At 42.8% G+C, this 17,414-nt stretch overlaps 1 protein-coding gene across 6 annotated transcripts in view; it reads right to left on the bottom strand.

Annotated features, from left to right (window-relative positions):
* LOC146354784 (inter-alpha-trypsin inhibitor heavy chain H3-like) overlaps positions 1-12,511 on the bottom strand; it is a 39,449-nt gene extending 26,938 nt beyond the window's left edge. For all 6 annotated transcript variants that reach the window (XR_014788496.1, XR_014788497.1, XR_014788499.1 and 3 more), the window contains exons 1-6: positions 12,401-12,511; positions 9,979-9,999; positions 6,112-6,278; positions 4,966-5,070; positions 3,445-3,607; positions 2,431-2,541 (exon numbers count right to left, since the gene is read on the bottom strand). Coding sequence is in view for 1 of the 6 variants with exons in the window: in XM_084839743.1 (XP_084695869.1) it covers positions 2,431-2,541; positions 3,445-3,607; positions 4,966-5,070; positions 6,112-6,278; positions 9,979-9,999; positions 12,401-12,493 (660 nt within the window). In the remaining 5 variants the exon portion in view is untranslated. The remainder of the gene's footprint in view (positions 1-2,430; positions 2,542-3,444; positions 3,608-4,965; positions 5,071-6,111; positions 6,279-9,978; positions 10,000-12,400) is intronic.
* Between the last annotated feature and the right edge of the window lie 4,903 nt (positions 12,512-17,414).

Below are 17,414 nucleotides of genomic sequence, written 5' to 3'. Positions count from 1 at the left end.
TAAACTGTACCTCCACCTACATTCAGTCTGTATATTTGCAAATAAAGACAAATATTACAAAATACCAAGAAGCCTCCACTGTGACCTCCTTCAAAAGGAAACATGGCTGGGTAAGCGCTAGGCTCCTGGAACTTCTCATCACTTGGAGAAATCGGATGAGCATAACATTACCAAAATGTGGGTGTCTTACCAGGCTGAATGTTGTGGCTTTTAACCTACTAATTTTGAAAGGTGACAATTTGTCAGCTTTTCTTTGACTAGTCAAGATAATATGGGCTTTCAAGTCTAGACAACTATATGTTCTGATACTCCAGAACTTTAATTGTAACCTCTAGCTAGTCTTTTCTTATTTCTCCCTCGCTATATCACCTGGGTGGCAACTTAACACACACACACAAACAAACACACACACCCTGCAACTCAAGAGAATAGTGGAAATATTGAATCACAATTTCTAGCATCCTTTTGAGAAAGGCAGAAATACTGTTTTCATCCCCAGAGGCAGGAATATATGTGCATGGCCTTAATAAAAGGTTGGTGATATAGTTTTCCTTCATTTTCTGGGACCATGCACTCCATGATACCTCAAACATGGCAATCAGTACTTTTCACATAAGACCAACTAAGGACATATTCCCACAGTCCTTTCTATTCATGATAACAGTGATTTTAGACAAAAAATGCTGACTTTTAGCCACCATAGTCTGCCTTCTGCCCTACCAATGCTTCCTCTTCCTTGACTGCTCATTTTAAGAAAATAAAGAATAAGCCACAGGAAAAAAAAGAGATACAGCAGAGTAGACCCAGTGAGCTTTATGGCCAAGGATGGATCTGAACAAATCTCTCCTATATTCAAACCTGTCATTCTATATACTGCACCACATAGGTTATCAATATAAGAACATAAGAAGAGCCATGCTGGATCAGACCAAGGGTTCATCTAGTCCAGCCTTCTGATCACACAGTGGCCAAACAGCTGCCGATGGGAAACCCACAAGCAGGACACAAGTGCAACAGCACCCTCCTGCCCATGTTCCAAGCAGCTGGTGTACAGAGGCATACTGCCTCTGGTACTGGAGGTAGCACATAGCCATCAGGACTAGCAGCCCAATATTAATTCCAGTCTTAAGAATGCCTCCAGTAATCAAATTTACTCTACTTTTATCTTCTTAATTTAATTCAGTCTCAAGGGTACTGGGTCATGAATGCTTGTTCTAATCTGGTGCATCTTAGATAAACTGAGGTTTGCAGAGATGGTTGTTTAAAGCAAGGGTAGGAAAACATGTTAGGCTATGAGCACTTTTGGCAATTTTAGGAACTGTCCTGGGCACCACCACAAAATGGCTGCCATGGGAGGCATGGCAGAGGACAAGACACCTGCCCAAAAGATTGAGTACAAAGCAGAGGTGGAGTCTGAACACGAACACACTACACAACTCCTTTGAACCCACAGCTTTCAGTACCAACAGAAACCTATTTCATAGCAATCCCATTGCAACTAAGAAAATGCATTAATTAAAAAAAAGAGAGGCCAAGATATGGAGGTGGATGCCAAGGACGGTGTCCAGGGGCACATTGATGCCCATGGGCATCACATTGCCTACCCCTGGTTTAAATTCTCAGTAAAGTATAGCATATACTAGATAATTTCTTTGGTTTTATCTCCTACATCTTCAGTGCTTAAATGTACAGTGCTTATAAGTTTTTTTAAAAGATATTCAATTTGGTGCATTCATGCATAATAATAATAATAGTAATAAGTGATTAATAAATTTAATAAATAAATAAATAAATAAATAAATAAATAAGGAATAACAACAACAACAAAGTGCCTGTCACTAGGTGCTGTACAAAACATGGAATATGGAGCCCTGCCTACTTGCTTGATATCTAAAAGGTCAACCCTAAAAGAAGTAAAGAAGAGAAAAGAAACAAAATAAAAGACAAAGGAACTGGAGGAGAGAGGACAAACAGGGAAAATCAAATCTGGTAGGACCAAATATAGAATCAGTCAGGGAATATACCTGAAACAAATAGATCCAGGCACTTTTCAAAAGACATACACTATGGGAAGAACAGGCAGGCAAAGTACTCCATTAGTAACAGCCCGAGCCTAAATATTTTAAAGGTGCTTCCAGATGAAGCTTTTATCCTGCTATCATCCTGCCTCAGTCATGGAATTTTATGGATGGGTCCAAAGGTTTTTATCTTCCATTTGGAACCCTCCTGCTTCTCCCATCTTTTTTCTTACACAGAAAATCCATTAAGGAGGGAAAGATAGAACAGCTGTACAATGTCTTTTGTCTGGTAGTGTCAGGAGACATCTGTCTGGAAGCACCCAAAGTTTCTGTAAACTTCAATTGGTTTCAACTGTGCTTATGTTCAAGTGAGTGTGCTCAGGTCAGCCTATAAGTTTTTCACTGGACATACCTTTTTTCCTGAAAAAGACTTCTTTACAACTGGTAACAAGTCATTGTTCATGAATGTTCCTTCCACTTCAAGTTTGCTGATCCCTTGGGGCTCAAAGATGTTTGCCTCAATCTGTAATGTTAATTGAAATTATGCTGACATTGACAAGATTAAAAATATATATAAGACAGGCCAACGGAAATGACCAGAAAGCAAATGCATATTTTAAAAAAGAATGGCTTTGGTAGTTGTTTTATAAATTAGTCTGAGTTAATTGCCACAAGCATCCCCATGTGGCACTACACAGTCCCCAAAGCCCACAAGAACTTCCAAACCACAGCTTAAGCAGTGGTGCCACTGCTTTAGGGCAGACAATATAGCGCTTAACTCAGCAGAATTAACAGGAGAGCCCCAAATGCAGCAGGGCTATATTTCAACATTTTAGGGCGCAATCCTATGCATGTTTAGACAGACAAAAGTCCTACTACCCCCAGCATTTCCCATCCAGCAATGCTGGCTGGGGGATGCTGGGAGCTCTAAGACTTTTGTCTGTCTAAACATGAATAGGATTGTGCCCTTAAACTAATACACACTGCCATCTAAAGGAGGAGGCCCCTGTAAGATCATTAAATTCAGAGTCTAAAATTACCTAATTGCACCACTGAGCTTGAGAATCTGTTTCTGGGGAAAAGAGAGAGAGAAAAAACAACAACACTGCAAGCAGACACATATACTTGTACAAGCATTTGGATCAAGGCCAAATACATGAAATGATAAAAGACAAAACGCTGTTTTCTAGAGATGGCACTAAAAGTAAAAGGAATTTTAAAAACATGTGTGAACTTAATATTAAATACAGTTGTAATTTTTGCAGATATTCCCTTCCTGACTTTGCCAATGAAAGTCAAGACAATTGCCTTTCCATCTCATGAAATTATGTGCAACACTTCACTGAATTTGCTGCTCAAAGAAAATAGTTTACTATTAAGAGGCAACACTACCACTGGGTACAACTGAATGGACATTGGACCTTACCTCAAACTTATTGACAAGTTGCTTTGGGTTTACTTTTATGAACAACTCATATTTTCCAAAGCTTCGCTTCAACAGTTCTTCATAGGTCAACTCAAAAGTAACTTTGCTGGCTGCTGCAATGTTGACTGAAACACTGAATTTTTCCGTTTTTCTCCCAGCGGCCCTTCACGTGTTATAATATACAAATAAAGCCATGAGTGTGTTACTTTAAGACGATATGCACCTATTCATGGAAGGTGATCCCATAAGACAAAAGCAGTATATGGAACAGTGGTGGTGAGTACTGGACACTAAAATGAGCATGGTAAAAGGAGGCACACTTCAAGATCTCATCCTGTCAGGGCCAAACTAGTTGTTCAAACCTGGGTCAGGGATGCCAAATCTCCATCAACAATCTAAAAAAAATAGCACGGTTAGGGTGTGATTTGGAGGAGGAGGGGTTTCTGGTGGGGGAAGGGTACTTAACTCTGCTGTTACTGCCCCCCCCCCCATGCTTCCCTCACTGAGACACTGTACCCAGCTAGGGTTCCAGATGCATGGTAGAAGAAAAGCAGCTTGGAGTTCAGGGAAGAAGTGGTAGACAGAAAAAGGGCTAAGTGTCCTTCCCCTGCCTATAACTTTCCCAGTCCAAATCTCACCCATCTATTAATGCTTTTTAAATATTTGGCGGACAGGAGATCCAAACATCCAGATTAGTCCTCCTAAGATGTTCTAAAAACTGCCTTCATTCTCTGAAAAACTTCAATGAATTACCAGTAAATTGAAGGGTGTGTACAGGGTCTAAATAAAAAGTAAAGGTCCAATGTATTTAAATGTCTGTAATTAGGAAATTTGGGTGGGCAGCATCATACAATGGTGCCCAGATTCAGTAAGTAGAGGTATATAAACATACTGCAGGCATTAGTCTTTTATACCTGGGATTTTTTTTAAAAAAAGGTTTAACAACCTAGATTAGTTGTGGCTATCACACAAACCTATATTTTGGCATGAGTATATTGGTTCCATTTTTATGGAGAGCGATTTGAAGATAATAGGATGTTTGGGTGCTTGTGTGAAAAATAAATTGTTTATTTTTTAAAAACACACAAGGCTCAACTCAGCCGCAGTTGTCAGTGTTGAGCAACCCAATACTACCCATGTTTATAAACAAATCCTGCTGATTTCTTTGGGACTCACTCTTGGATTAGTTGGCATAGGACTGGAACCTGTTCCACTAAAATTAATGGGATTTAAGTTAATCATATCTAAATCTCATGCCTTTGCTTACAATGGGACTTCAATCTTGGCTATATTTACCTAGAAGTAAGTCTCTGCGTGACTTACTTCCAAGTCAGCATACCTAGGTCTAACATCTGATAGACAGAGACAGATCTATTTAATAATAAATAAAGTTAATCTTGGGCCCCATACTAATTTTTTAATTCGCTCCTGTGTTCATATCTTTCAAATATATTTGTTATAGAAACAAATGTTTGGGACAAGAAATGAAATAATAAAGCTAACTCTAGGTCTCACACTTACTTTACAAGACCTGCAGTCCGTCCACTTGAAACTGCCTGTTGATACTGCTTTTGGGCAACTGCTTTTTCCTTTATGGTTCCAGGATAGATGACACCATCAATTGTCCTATTGAAGAATAGTTAGGTAAATACTTGTATATGCAGATCTAAAAATATTTGCATTGATTGTTTTCTCTGGTTCATCAGATTGCTACCCACATGTAAGATGTTATCTGCATTTGGGATGCTTAGGAGAGAGGCTAGAAGGGACTCTGCCTCTACATTACCAAGATGGAATCTGGATACAGGAGAGGGACACCAATTGTGCTTCTGGGACAGTTCTGAATTTAGGCAAAACATTTTAATAATAACAATCAAATACCTAGGTATATGATGAGTGATACCTGGCTTATCAGTCGTACATATGGAATGGATTTCAGGATTACATCGGGCACAAGCTGAACATGAATCAGCAGTGTGATGCAGCTTCAAAAAAAGGCTAATGTAATTCTAGGATGCATTAATAGATCCATAGTTTCCAAGTCCCAGGAAATAACAGTTCTGTTTTATTCTACAATAGTCAGATCTGTGTTAATACCTGTGTTATTGTGTCCAGTTCTGGACACCACACTTTAAGAACAATGTAAGCAAACTGAAATGGCTTCAGAGGAGGGCAATGAAGATGATCAGTAGTATGGAAAACATGTCCTATATGGAAAGCTTGCAGGAACTGAGTATGTTTAATCTGGTGAAGAGGAGACTGAGGGGGGATATGATAGCACTTGTCAAATACCTGAAGATCTGTCACACAGAAGAGGGCAAAACTCTGCTGGACCAGAGTGCTGGACTAGATATAATGAATTGAAGTTACAGGAAGGTAGATTTTGGTTGAGCATTAGAAGTGTCTTGTTGGTGAGCAGTTCAATAATGTGACCAGTTAGCTAGAGGGGTGGTGGCCTCTTTCTCCAGCGTCGCTGAACAAAGATGGTGTTGAGGTTGCTCCAGCTCTAGATTTCCTGCATTGAGTAGGGGGTTGGACTAGATGGCCTACAAGACCCTGTCCAACACTATGATTCTGTGACATCAACTCTATAACTGAATCTTGTCAGCTTACATATTTCTAGACTAGCCTCCAAAGTTTAGTGAGATAGCGATATGTTTTACATACATGGTAAAGTTGGTTATGAAGGCTGTTTTAGGAAGCTCCACATCAAAGAAAGCTTCCTTGGACACATTGGCACGATTGACCGCTCGACTGGTGATGACATTACGAGAAAATCGGGAAGTAACGCTGCAGTCAATTTTCACCCAGTAGATTTCTATGCCTTTGGGATGCTGCAGAATGGAAGTAACACATTATACTTTGTGTATAAGGAGGTTTATGGGCTAAGGTTTTATTCCCGCGGTGACATTTGAGCACAACATTTGAGACAGAATGAATTCTCTCTAGTGAGACAGCTATGGAATTTATTTGGAAGGAAACATTCATCATATGTTTACCCCATTCTTTTATGAGAAAATGGGGGTCCTTCAAGTTGCAGAGCAAGGGAATCTCCAAAGGTTCTTTGGTTCTGCCATGTGTTTTTATTTAAATAAACATAAATGAGAAGTATGGATAAAGAGTAAAGTAGAGAAGAATGAGCTGCTGAAGGTGTCTGCCAATGCTGAGAGGATATGAAGAGCCAGAGGGGAACAGTTGAAGGAGAAGAAAGAAACCAAAACAAGAATCAAAGGGAGGGGGCTGAAGAATGGTTTTGTCTCTTGTAACTCAAGTACTATAATGTGGGTGGGAGGTGGCCAGATGTCATGCCTCCCCTGGAGGACTCTTCCTCATCTGACAAAGAGAGCTTACAAGACCAGAAACCTGAAAGGGAGGTCCAGGAGGTACCATGCCAGCCATACAGGCTCCTCTCATGTGTCTCTGGAGAACTCAGAGTCTGAACAGGAGCAGGCCCCTCTCATAACTCCCCAGGAGAGGCATCAGTTGCAGAGGTGGACACATCTGGCTCCACTTAGGCACAGCATTAGGCTGCAAGCAAGGGCTTCTGGAGAGGAGGGAGTCTGAAGGGCCTTGATTAGTTGCAACTGGGAGCTGGCTGGAGTCTGAATTGGCTTGACAAGCCTTGCATAACCCTGGCCTCTCTACTGGAAACAAAAACCTCTCTCTGCCTCCAGCTTCTGTGTGTGGGTTTCTCTGCGCTTTGTGTGAATTCCCTGATTTATGACCCAGACTGTATTTGACCTTGCTTTCTCATCTGCTCCTTTATTTGTTTGCTTGTTGTGTTGCTTTTCTGCTTATTGGCTTTTCTGGCCTTAGAACAGCAACTCTGCTAATGTCAACTGTACTGCAAACATCCCAGGTTTCACCAGCTCTGAACTTAACTCCCTCTCTGTCTCTTTGGCTGTCTACAATCTGCTTTCTGCTGGCTGGGAGCCCACACTCATCAGCTGTAAATCCACAGACAGTTGCAGAGCATGACACCAGAGAGTGGTTAAGACAGGCAATCCGGGGGTGGATCTTTGCTTTAAAGTCTTTCTACGCAAGGCATTTATTGTGTGCGTGTGATTCCTCACTCATGGTAGTTTGTGGGTGCTTTACACGATGTCGTCAGCCTTCAAGGCCTCTCCCATTCTTTGCAACCATTTTAGTGTGTGTGTGGACTTCCTATCAGGGAAAGTCTGGTATATTCTGAATTGTGTGGCATGAAACCTTAGTGTGTTCGTGCAATTCTGTATACCACAGCACCACCTAGAGTTTATATAATGGAACATATAGAAAGGCAGAGAAGGAAACCCCCTGGAAAAAAATGACCCCATGGAAAAAAAAACATGTGTAGAGGATCCAATCTTAATCCCACAAAGAATCTGGAAGCAGAAGCCTCGGTAAAGTGGTGGGTTAAAAACCTCATTTAGAAAAGCCCTTGGTGTCTGACACTCCCAAACAAACAATAGTCCTATGCAGTTATTCAGCCTGCTCTTGTGAGAGCTAAATGCAGGGAGGGGATGTGTTTGTACAATGTTGCTGATGTGTGGAGGCTTCTACTCACATTCAAGATTGAGGGCTGGAGATGTTGGGGACAGACCTTGAGCATGCACCCATGTCCTCTCCCCACTGTTAGCCCTCACATGAGCAGACTAAATCCCCGCATAACGCCAAAACCATAGCAGGTTAGAATATTTAATCCACACACAAACTACTGCTGGTAGCACTTCAAGAGCTTCCCTGTTTCACAGTTAGTTGAAAAAAGAAACTGGGATCCTTAAAATATCTGGAGCCTTAATGTACTGGACGGTTCTGCAACACAGGTAACCTATATTGTATTGTAATGTTGTAAGGGAGATAGAGGCGGTGGTGAAGCCTCTTGCAGTGAGTGGATCTGCTGCCCAAATGTCATAGAGGGGCCTGGCAGGCAAAAGGGTTTTGGACTGTCACTGGCTGAGAGCTAGGCAGAGCTATAGAAAAGATGAGCTGACAAAAGTGCCTAAAGTAGAGGAGGTAGAAAAGGGGACTAGGGGAAGAGGAACAGAGAGGGAGTAGTCCAAAGGGCTGAAAGTCGAAAGGACTCAAGCGGGGTGGGTGGGGAGAGAAAATCCAGATGGGGAAAAAAGAGAGTGGGCAGAGAAGATCATTGCACATGGGCATGCACTGCAGAGATAAGGAAGGCTGAACTTCACATACCAATTTCAATAACTGAAATTGGCTGCAGATCTACTAGTTCAGGAGGAGGAACCTGAGGCCTGGGGGCCAACTCTGGCCCTCCTGTGGTCCCAGTCTGGCCCACCAGGTTTCCCCAGTTTACTACACCTCCTTCCCCTGGCCATTCCCCCTTTCCCCAACTACTGATCATTGGAGGGGGTGGGGAGGTTCCCAGCGTTTGTGCATTTTCCCTCATTCTAGAAGGCTGAAATGCTTAGCTTTAAACAAAAATATGCTGGTAGTTTTGGCCTTGCCCTTTTTGCCTTCGGCCCTGCCCTGGAATGCGGCCCCTGAGAGTTTCTCCAAAACTGAATGCAGCCCTCAGGCCAAAAGAGGTTCCCCACCCCTGTTCTAGCTGTAATCCTGCTGGAGCAGAGCAACCTTATTGTAACTTTTTTCTTCTTCACTCAGGATGGTACTCTGTAGAAGCTGCTCCTTCTCTCAGCACTAGCCCAGCCTGTGGTCCCAGACCTCTCCGTCTCTGAACATTGTCCCTGTGGTTCAAGTGCTTGAAGGCCACCCACTCCTCCAACCCCCAGTCACAGCCTGATATAAAGAGATGCTGGTGAAGAGGGCTAAACCAGTGTGAAGTTTCTTTCATTTGATTTTATGGAGCTATGTGCACATACAGGCAACTACAACAGAAATTTCAGCCAGCTCTAACCTTCTTGTTCATAAGCCATGACTGGGGGCTGTGTCTGCAGACATCATCTGCAGAGATGAGGGGCTCTCTTCAAAGGAAAATGGCATTAAGATTGGAATCCTATTCATATTTACTTGGACTAAAAGTACCAGTGAGTTTAGGATTTATTTCTGAAGAAACACGCATAGGATCTCACTGCAAGAATCTATACCCACCCTACCAGTGCAAAAAAGTGTAAAAATAGTTCCTAGCTGTGCAAATGTTTTCTTCAGGTGCAGTATCGAAGAGGCATATGGATTTTCACAACTCAGGGTGCTTCCAGATGAAGCTTTTATGGCACCATCACCCTGCCTCATTCATGGAACTTTATGTGGAGTCCAGGTGTCATCTTCCACTCGTAACCCTCCCGTGTTTTCCCACAGCTTCTTCTGTCTTATCTCTTAGCACAGAAAATCCATTAAAGGAAAAAAAAAAATACAGAATAGTTGCATAATGCCTTCTGTTTGGAAGCACCCTAATAAAAAATGTTCACAAGGTCTCACATGCCATCATTCTACCATGTAACTAAATTCTGTCATAATTTTGGAGTAAAGCAAATAATCTTATAGCTAAAATGGCAGTGCTTCAGTGAGAGCAAGGAAAATACGAATGGCAAAGAAGTACAGCATTCTAAATAAAATGTGAAGACTACATACCTCATATGTGGCACTTCTTTTCTGTAAAAAATGGCAAATAAAACGGGTTTAGCATCAAAATGTAGGCAGCTGTATCTCATAGAACATGCTACATAGCAGCTATAAGTCATTTTACACCTCTATTCCATTATTAGTTGGGGCTTTACAGTAACTAACAGCTGCCATCAGATCTAGGGATGGACGAAAGTCCCTTACCTGTTCTCGAAGCTTGCTTCGCGGTGGGGGGGAGGCGCTTTGGTTCTCCCCCCGAAGTTCATTCAAGGGGGGGAGGCGCCCTGCCTCGCCTGGCCGAAATTCAGGCTGGGGGGGAGGCGCCCCATCCCTCGCCGGCGAAATTCAGGCCGGGGAGAAGCGCCCCATCTCTACCCGGCCGCGGAAAAAAAAGTAAAAAAACGACAACACCCCCATGATAGGCTACGTGACGATTTACGTAGCCTATCACGGCTAGATTTCCAAAGTCAGCCGTGATAGGCTACGTAAATCGTCACATAGCCTAAGCACTCAGAATAACAGGGCTGAAAGTTACCTGAAATCTGTCATGCCAGCAAACACAAGAAATTAACTTATACATTATTGTGGGCCATAACTATACCGAAGAAGCAGGAAATGATCATGCCTCAGGTGTCTGTAGGACATGGAGGGCGCAATCCTATCGGGATAGGTGGCCGCCTCCAAACTCAGAGGTGACCGCCTGTCCAATGCAGGTCAGGAGAAGCATGGAGGGGATTGTTCCCTCTGCGCTTCAGCCACCCTGCATTTGCAGCGAGACAGCCAATTTTCACTGTCTAGCCATGGGAAGGCGGAGCGGGGGAAGCGGCTTCCGGATGACACATAGGATGTATCATACCGGCATTTCCGCCTTCCCTGCCCTGAAACACCCCGTTTTTGCTGCTCTGCACTCCTCTTCCAAGCGTGGAGTGAGGGGCTGTTCCAAGCTGCCTGAGAGGCAGCGTGGGAGGGGGGGAAGGTCAGTTCTCAGGGAACCGAACTCAGAGTGCGGGCTCCAAGGTCAGTTCCCGGAAACCGACGTATCCTATGGCTGTCTAGCTGCTGACTAGCACCCATAGGACTGCTTCCTAAATGAATTTAAATAACATACCCCAAAGGCCAAAACAAGAGGTTGTATCCAATGGTGTCTGCCCACCAGCTGAACAGACACCTTCTTTCGAACAAATTCCTCGTCCCTGCCCCCCACTGCAGTCCCTCCATGGGTCCTCAAAAATCTGCTCCAGAGAGTTTGGGGATCTACGAGACCAGATTTAAGGGGTATGGAGGTGCAGGGGGAAGGAGAAGAAGGAGAAGAAGGGGAAGTCTAGTTGTGCAACCAGAAGTCCATTTGTGCAAAGCTGAATTAGCCCAAAGTTAGCTATTATGTGACAGCTAAACAGGAAAGTGAAAAACACCCAGGTTCAGCAGCTGGTCTGGTAGAGAGAAAGTAATTCCTTCCTCCAACCTGAATGGGAATGCAAAACTAATCTCTGAGATAAGCCAAGAAAATATTTTTCACACTATGTAGTACAAATTCCCCACTACGCAACTTCTATTGCTCAGGGCTGGCTGAAGACATTTTGCTGCTTGAGGTAGAGCATTCCCCAGTCAGGGTCCATGGTATACTAGACCAGCTAAATTATTCATCACCTGAGGCAGCCCCCTGCCCCCCAAACAACAACACAAGCACCCCTCCTGCTCCCTGGCAGCAAAAAAATACAATAGCAACAAATTAAATAACTAACATTTTCCTGCCCTTTCATGACTGATACCCAAAATCAGTTGCCTGAGGCAGCCGGCTCATTCTGCCTAATGGTAGGGCTGGCCCTGATATTACCTCTCTAGTGTTCATATTCTTCAAAAGAAGAAAAGTTCTAGACTGACTTCATATTCATGCTTTGTATATTGGGCTACCTTGATACTACCCTAACATTAAACAGGACAGGACTAATCACATTCCTGTGTTGAGTACCATTCACAAATACTTTGAAAATTGATATAAAATTGAATCTTCATGGTTCTTTCACTTAGAAAATCATGACTGCTAGTAAATATTCATTGTTATAAATACTTTTCCATATATCCATTTCAAAACAAGTAATAAAGTATCTAAAGTGCTTCTTCCTTTTCAAAACCTCTTTAGGCCATACCCAACAGTCCTTTCTCTAAATAAGCCATTGTTAAGCTGGATCCTATCCAAGTTTACATGGAAATATTTCCCACTAATTTCAGTGACATTTACTCTTTTCTAAGTATGCTTACAATTGCAACTTGATTAAATTAGTGGGATTTACTTCCAAGTAAACACACATAGAGTCAGGTACACATAGTGCTTAACTAGTCACTTAACTATCACACCTGGGGCTGCTGCTAATGTCAGAAAGAATAATCAGTCCAAAAATAGATATCTACTTTATGAACTTCAGCTACATACCTTGATGTTCCTGAATTGTTCTATTAAAAAATCTGAAGTTACAAAAACAGGAATCAGTGCCAACAAAATATAAAATGGAGCATATCTCCCCATGTTGAAAGAAAAGTGACCAAGCCACTGTGGAGGGACCTATATTTGAAGTAACATTTTAAAAGTTGTAAATCAATTACCAGATAGACATAAAATCAACATAAAAGAAAATGTGGGCAATGTCAAATATTTGCCTTTGGAAGTGATAAGGCTTCCAAAGAAAAAGATTTACGAAATATCATTGGAAAAGCCAGAGCCCAAGGCCAGAAGACCTAATCATATGATCTAATGTGACCTCCTGTGTCTAATAGTCATGAAGCCCATGGGTAAACTAATGGATCTAAGAAGCTCTTAGTATGAACATTGTTGTTGTTGTTCAGTCGTTCAGTCGTGTCCGACTCTTCGTGACCCCATGGACCATAGCACGCCAGGCCTTCCTGTCCTGCGCTCTCTCCCGGAGCGTGCTCAACTTCATATTCATTGCATCCGTGATGCTATCTAGCCATCTCATCCTCTGCCGTCCCCTTCTCCTTTTGCCTTCAGTCTTTCCCAGCATCAGGGTCTTTTCCAGGGAGTTTTCTCTTCGCATTAGGTGGCCAAAATATTGGAGCTTCAGCTTCATTATCTGTCCTTCCAATGAGCACTCAGGGTTGATTTCCTTTAGGATGGACTGATTTGACCTCCTTGCAGTCCAGGGGACTCGTAAGAGTCTTCTCCAGCACCACAGTTCGAAAGCATCAATTCTTCGGCGCTCAGCCTTCCTTATAGTCCAGCTCTCACAGCCATACATTACTACTGGGAAAACCATAGCTTTGATTAGACGGACCTTTGTCGGCAAGGTGATGTCTCTGCTTCTTACTATGCTGTCTAGGTTGGCCATAGCTTTCCTCCCAAGGAGCAAGCGTCTTTTAATTTCAGGGCTACAGTCACCGTCTGCGGTGATCTTGGAGCCCAAGAAAGTAAAATCTGTCACTGCTTCCATTTCTTCCCCTTCAATATGCCAGGAAGTGATGGGGCCAGATGCCATGATCTTCGTTTTTTTAATGTTGAGTTTCAAACCAGCTTTTGCACTCTCCTCTTTCACCCTCAACAAGAGGCTCTTGAGATCCTCTTCGCTTTCTGCCATTAGGGTGGTATCGTCTGCATATCGGAGGTTGCTGATAATTCTCCCGGCAATCTTAATTCCGACCTCTGATTCATCCAACCTGGCATTTTTCATGATGTACTCTGCATATAAGTTAAATAAGCAGGGTGACAATATGCAGCCTTGTCGTACTCCTTTCCCAATTTTGAACCAATCGGTTGTTCCATGTCTGGTTCTTACTGTTGCTTCTTGACCCTCATACAGGTTTCTCAGGAGACAGGTTAGGTGGTCTGGTACTCCCATCACTTTAAGAATTTGCCACAGTTTGTTGTGATCTACACAATCAAAGGCTTTAGCATAGTCAATGAAGCAGAAATAGACATTTTTCTGGAATTCTCTTGCTTTCTCCATGATGCAGCGAATGTTGGCGATTTGATCTCTAGTTCCTCTGCCTCTTCGAAACCCAGCTTGTACTTCCGGTAGTTCTCGGTTCGCATACTGCTGAAGCCTAGCTTGTAGGATTTTGAGCATCACCTTGCTGGCATGTGAAATGAGCGCAATGGTGCGGTAGTTTGAACATTCTTTGGCGTTGCCCTTCTTTGGAATTGGAATGTAAACTGACCTTTTCCAGTCTTGTGGCCACTGTTGAGTGTTCCAGATTTGTTGGCATATTGAATGCAGCACTTTAACAGCATCATCTTTTAGGATTTTAAATAGCTCAGCTGGAATACTGTCATCTCCGCTAGCTTTGTTGTTACTAATGCTTCCTAAGGCCCACTTGACTTCACTCTCTAGGATGTCCGGCTCAAGTTCAGTGACCGCACTATCATGGCTATCAGGGACATTCAGATCTTTCCTGTATAGTTCTTCTGTGTATTCTTGCCACCTCTTCTTAATCTCATCTGCTTCTGTTAGGTCCCTGCCTTCTTTGTCCTTTATCATGCCCGTCTTTGCACAAAACGTTCCCTTGAGATCTCCAATTTTCTTGAAGAGATCTCTAGTCTTTCCCATTCTGTTGTTTTCCTCGATTTCTTTGCATTGTTCATTTAAGAAGGCCTTCTTGTCTCTCCTTGCTATTCTCTGGAACTCTGCATTCAGTTGGATATATCTTCCCCTTTCTCCCTTGCTTTTCGCTTCCCTTCTTTCCTCTGCTACTTGTAAAGCCTCATCAGACAGCCACTTGGCTTTCTTGCATTTCTTTTTCTTTGGGATGGATTGAGTTGCTGCCTCCTGAACAATGTTACGGACCTCCGTCCATAGTTCCTCAGGCACTCTGTCTATCAGGTCTAATCCCTGAAATCTATTCCTCACCTCCACTGTATATTCATCAGGGATATGATTTAGGTCATACCTGAACGGTTTAGTGGTTTTCCCGACGTTCTTCAATTTCAGCCGAAATGTTGCAAGAAGCAGCTCATGATCTGAGCCACAGTCAGCTCCAGGTCTTGTTTTTACTGACTGTATGGAGCTTCTCCATCTTTGGCTGCAAAGGACATAATCAATCTGATTTCGATATTGACCATCTGTTGACGTCCATGTGTAGAGTCGCCTCTTGTGCTGTTGGAAAAGAGTGTTTGCTATGATCAGCATGTTCTCTTGGCAAAACTCTATTAGCTTTTGTCCTGCTTCATTTTGTACACCAAGGCCATGCCTGTCTGTTATCCCGGTGATTTCTTGACTTCCTACTTTAGCATTCCAATCCCCTATGATGAAGAGGACATCTTTTTTGGGTGTTAGTTCTAGAAGGTGTTGTAGGTCTTCATAGAACCGATCAACCTCAGCTTCTTCGGCCTCAGTGGTTGGGGCATAGACTTGAATTACTGTGATGTTGAATGGTTTGCCTTGGATTCGTACTGAGATCATTCTATCATTTTTAAGATTGTACCCCAGTACTGCTTTTCCCACCCTTTTGTTGACTATGAGTGCTACTCCATTTCTTCTAAGGGATTCTTGCCCACAATAGTAGATATGATGGTCACCTGAATTAAATTCGCCCATGCCTGTCCATTTTAGTTCGCTGATTCCCAAGATGTCGATGTTCAGTTTTGCCATCTCATGTTTGACCACCTCCAGCTTACCTTGATTCATTGATCTGACATTCCAGGTTCCTAAACAATATTGTTCTTTACAGCATCGGATTTTCTTTTCACCGCCAGACACATCCACAGCTGAGTGTCCTTTCGGCTTTGGCCCAGCCGCTTCACTCTTTCTGGCGCTACTTGGAAATACCCTCTGCTCTTCCCCAGTAGCATATTGGACACCTTCCGACCTGAGGGGCTCATCTTCCGGCATCATATCTTTTAGCCTTGTGATACGTTCCATGGGGTTTTCTTGGCAAGAATACTGGAGTGGGTTGCCATTTCCTTCTCCAGTGGACCACATTTTGTCAGAACTCTCTGCCATGACCTGTCCGTCTTGGGTGGCCCTGCACGGCATAGCTTATGGCTTCACTGAGTTACGCAAGCCCCTTCGCCACAACAAGGCAGTGATCCATGAAGGGGAGTATGAACATTAAAGAATACTAAAGACCAGGACAGGCCCAAGACCTTTTGCTGCCTGAGGTGATGGACAAGATGGCGCCCCTTTCCCAGTCCATGTACAGAAGCTGACTGGACTGGCAGTTGGATCTTACTTCAACACTGGCATTTACATAGTGTCCTCTACCACACCTGAGGCAGCAGGCTAGTTTAAGTGGGGGAGGACAGGTTCTGTGTGGTGTACACAGCTCTGTTTTCCAACAGAGAGGAACAGCTGAAGAATTCATGAGGAACAGCCACTGCTGCCACTGCTGCTCTCCAGCACCTGCCACCTGAGGCAGTTGTCTCACTCTACCTAATGTCAGGGCTGGCCCTGCTAAGGACCCAAGGCACAGTTGTTAAAACTGAAGTGTTTGTACAAACAAAACGTCTGCAAAAATAAGATAGGAGATGAAGTGTTCTTGAAAATGTAGTCTGAAGTCCTTGAAAACGTACTCACCATTTTGTGAAACATTAATTGGTTTTAATAAAGGCATCACCCTACTGTTATGTTCAGGGTTTTTTTTCCTAAGCCAAAGGCTACCAAAGGCTGGAAATGAGGCTAAATATAACATGCGATTATGAAGAATCATAAAGAAAATCTCCAAGCAGCCCATGGATTTCACCCATATTCTTCCCTGTAAAGTAAGCGGGAGAAAATATGTTAAGGCTGCAATCTTATACACGCTTATCTGAGAGTATTGTTTTTATTGTAGAATTTTATTGTTTTAAACTGTTTTATTGTATGCTGTACATCGCCCAGAGTGGCTGGGTGACCAGCCAGATGGGCGATTAATAAATTTAATAATAATAATAATAATAATAATAAAAGTATGTCCCAGTGACAGTACTACCCTTTGTCAACAATTTAAAAATAGATTTAAACTTGATCTTTTTTGTTTTATCTGTTTGTCTTTGTTTAAGGAAAATTAATTTTACATTTTGGGGGCAGGGGGACGCGGCTCCCTGCAATTTTTATGTTTAGATTTTTTAAACTCAGTTTTGTTCCTCTGTCCTCAGGAGTTGTGGTGTTGGTTATAGGAGTCTTCATAGCCTCTAGTGGTCTCATAAACTATGCTGGTTGTATTCTGTAGGAGGGTTCCCAATTCTATTTATCCTATATACGTAATAAATAATAAATGATAAAATAAACCATAAAAGACCGGTAACAATAAAACAATGAAAGGAAAACAACAGAGCACCCAGAAACTCAAACTGCTCCTCTGCAACTGGAATTCTTCCTTCATCCTATATACTAACTGCAAACCAATTCTCAGCGTGTGGATCTTTATGTAGCTGAAACGGCATCATCCATGCACAAGACTGAGGCTTGGGGGAACCCAAAAGTTTGCAGAAGTACAACAAACCTTTAGGGGGAAACCCC

The sequence above is a fragment of the Heloderma suspectum genome, chromosome 2 (assembly GCF_057233095.1).
Source record: "Heloderma suspectum isolate Gila_16-S chromosome 2, 16-S_ref, whole genome shotgun sequence".
Taxonomy (NCBI): Eukaryota; Metazoa; Chordata; class Lepidosauria; order Squamata; family Helodermatidae; genus Heloderma; species Heloderma suspectum.
The sequence above is the reverse complement of the archived record's forward strand: the minus strand, read 5'-3'. Positions and strand labels throughout refer to the sequence as shown.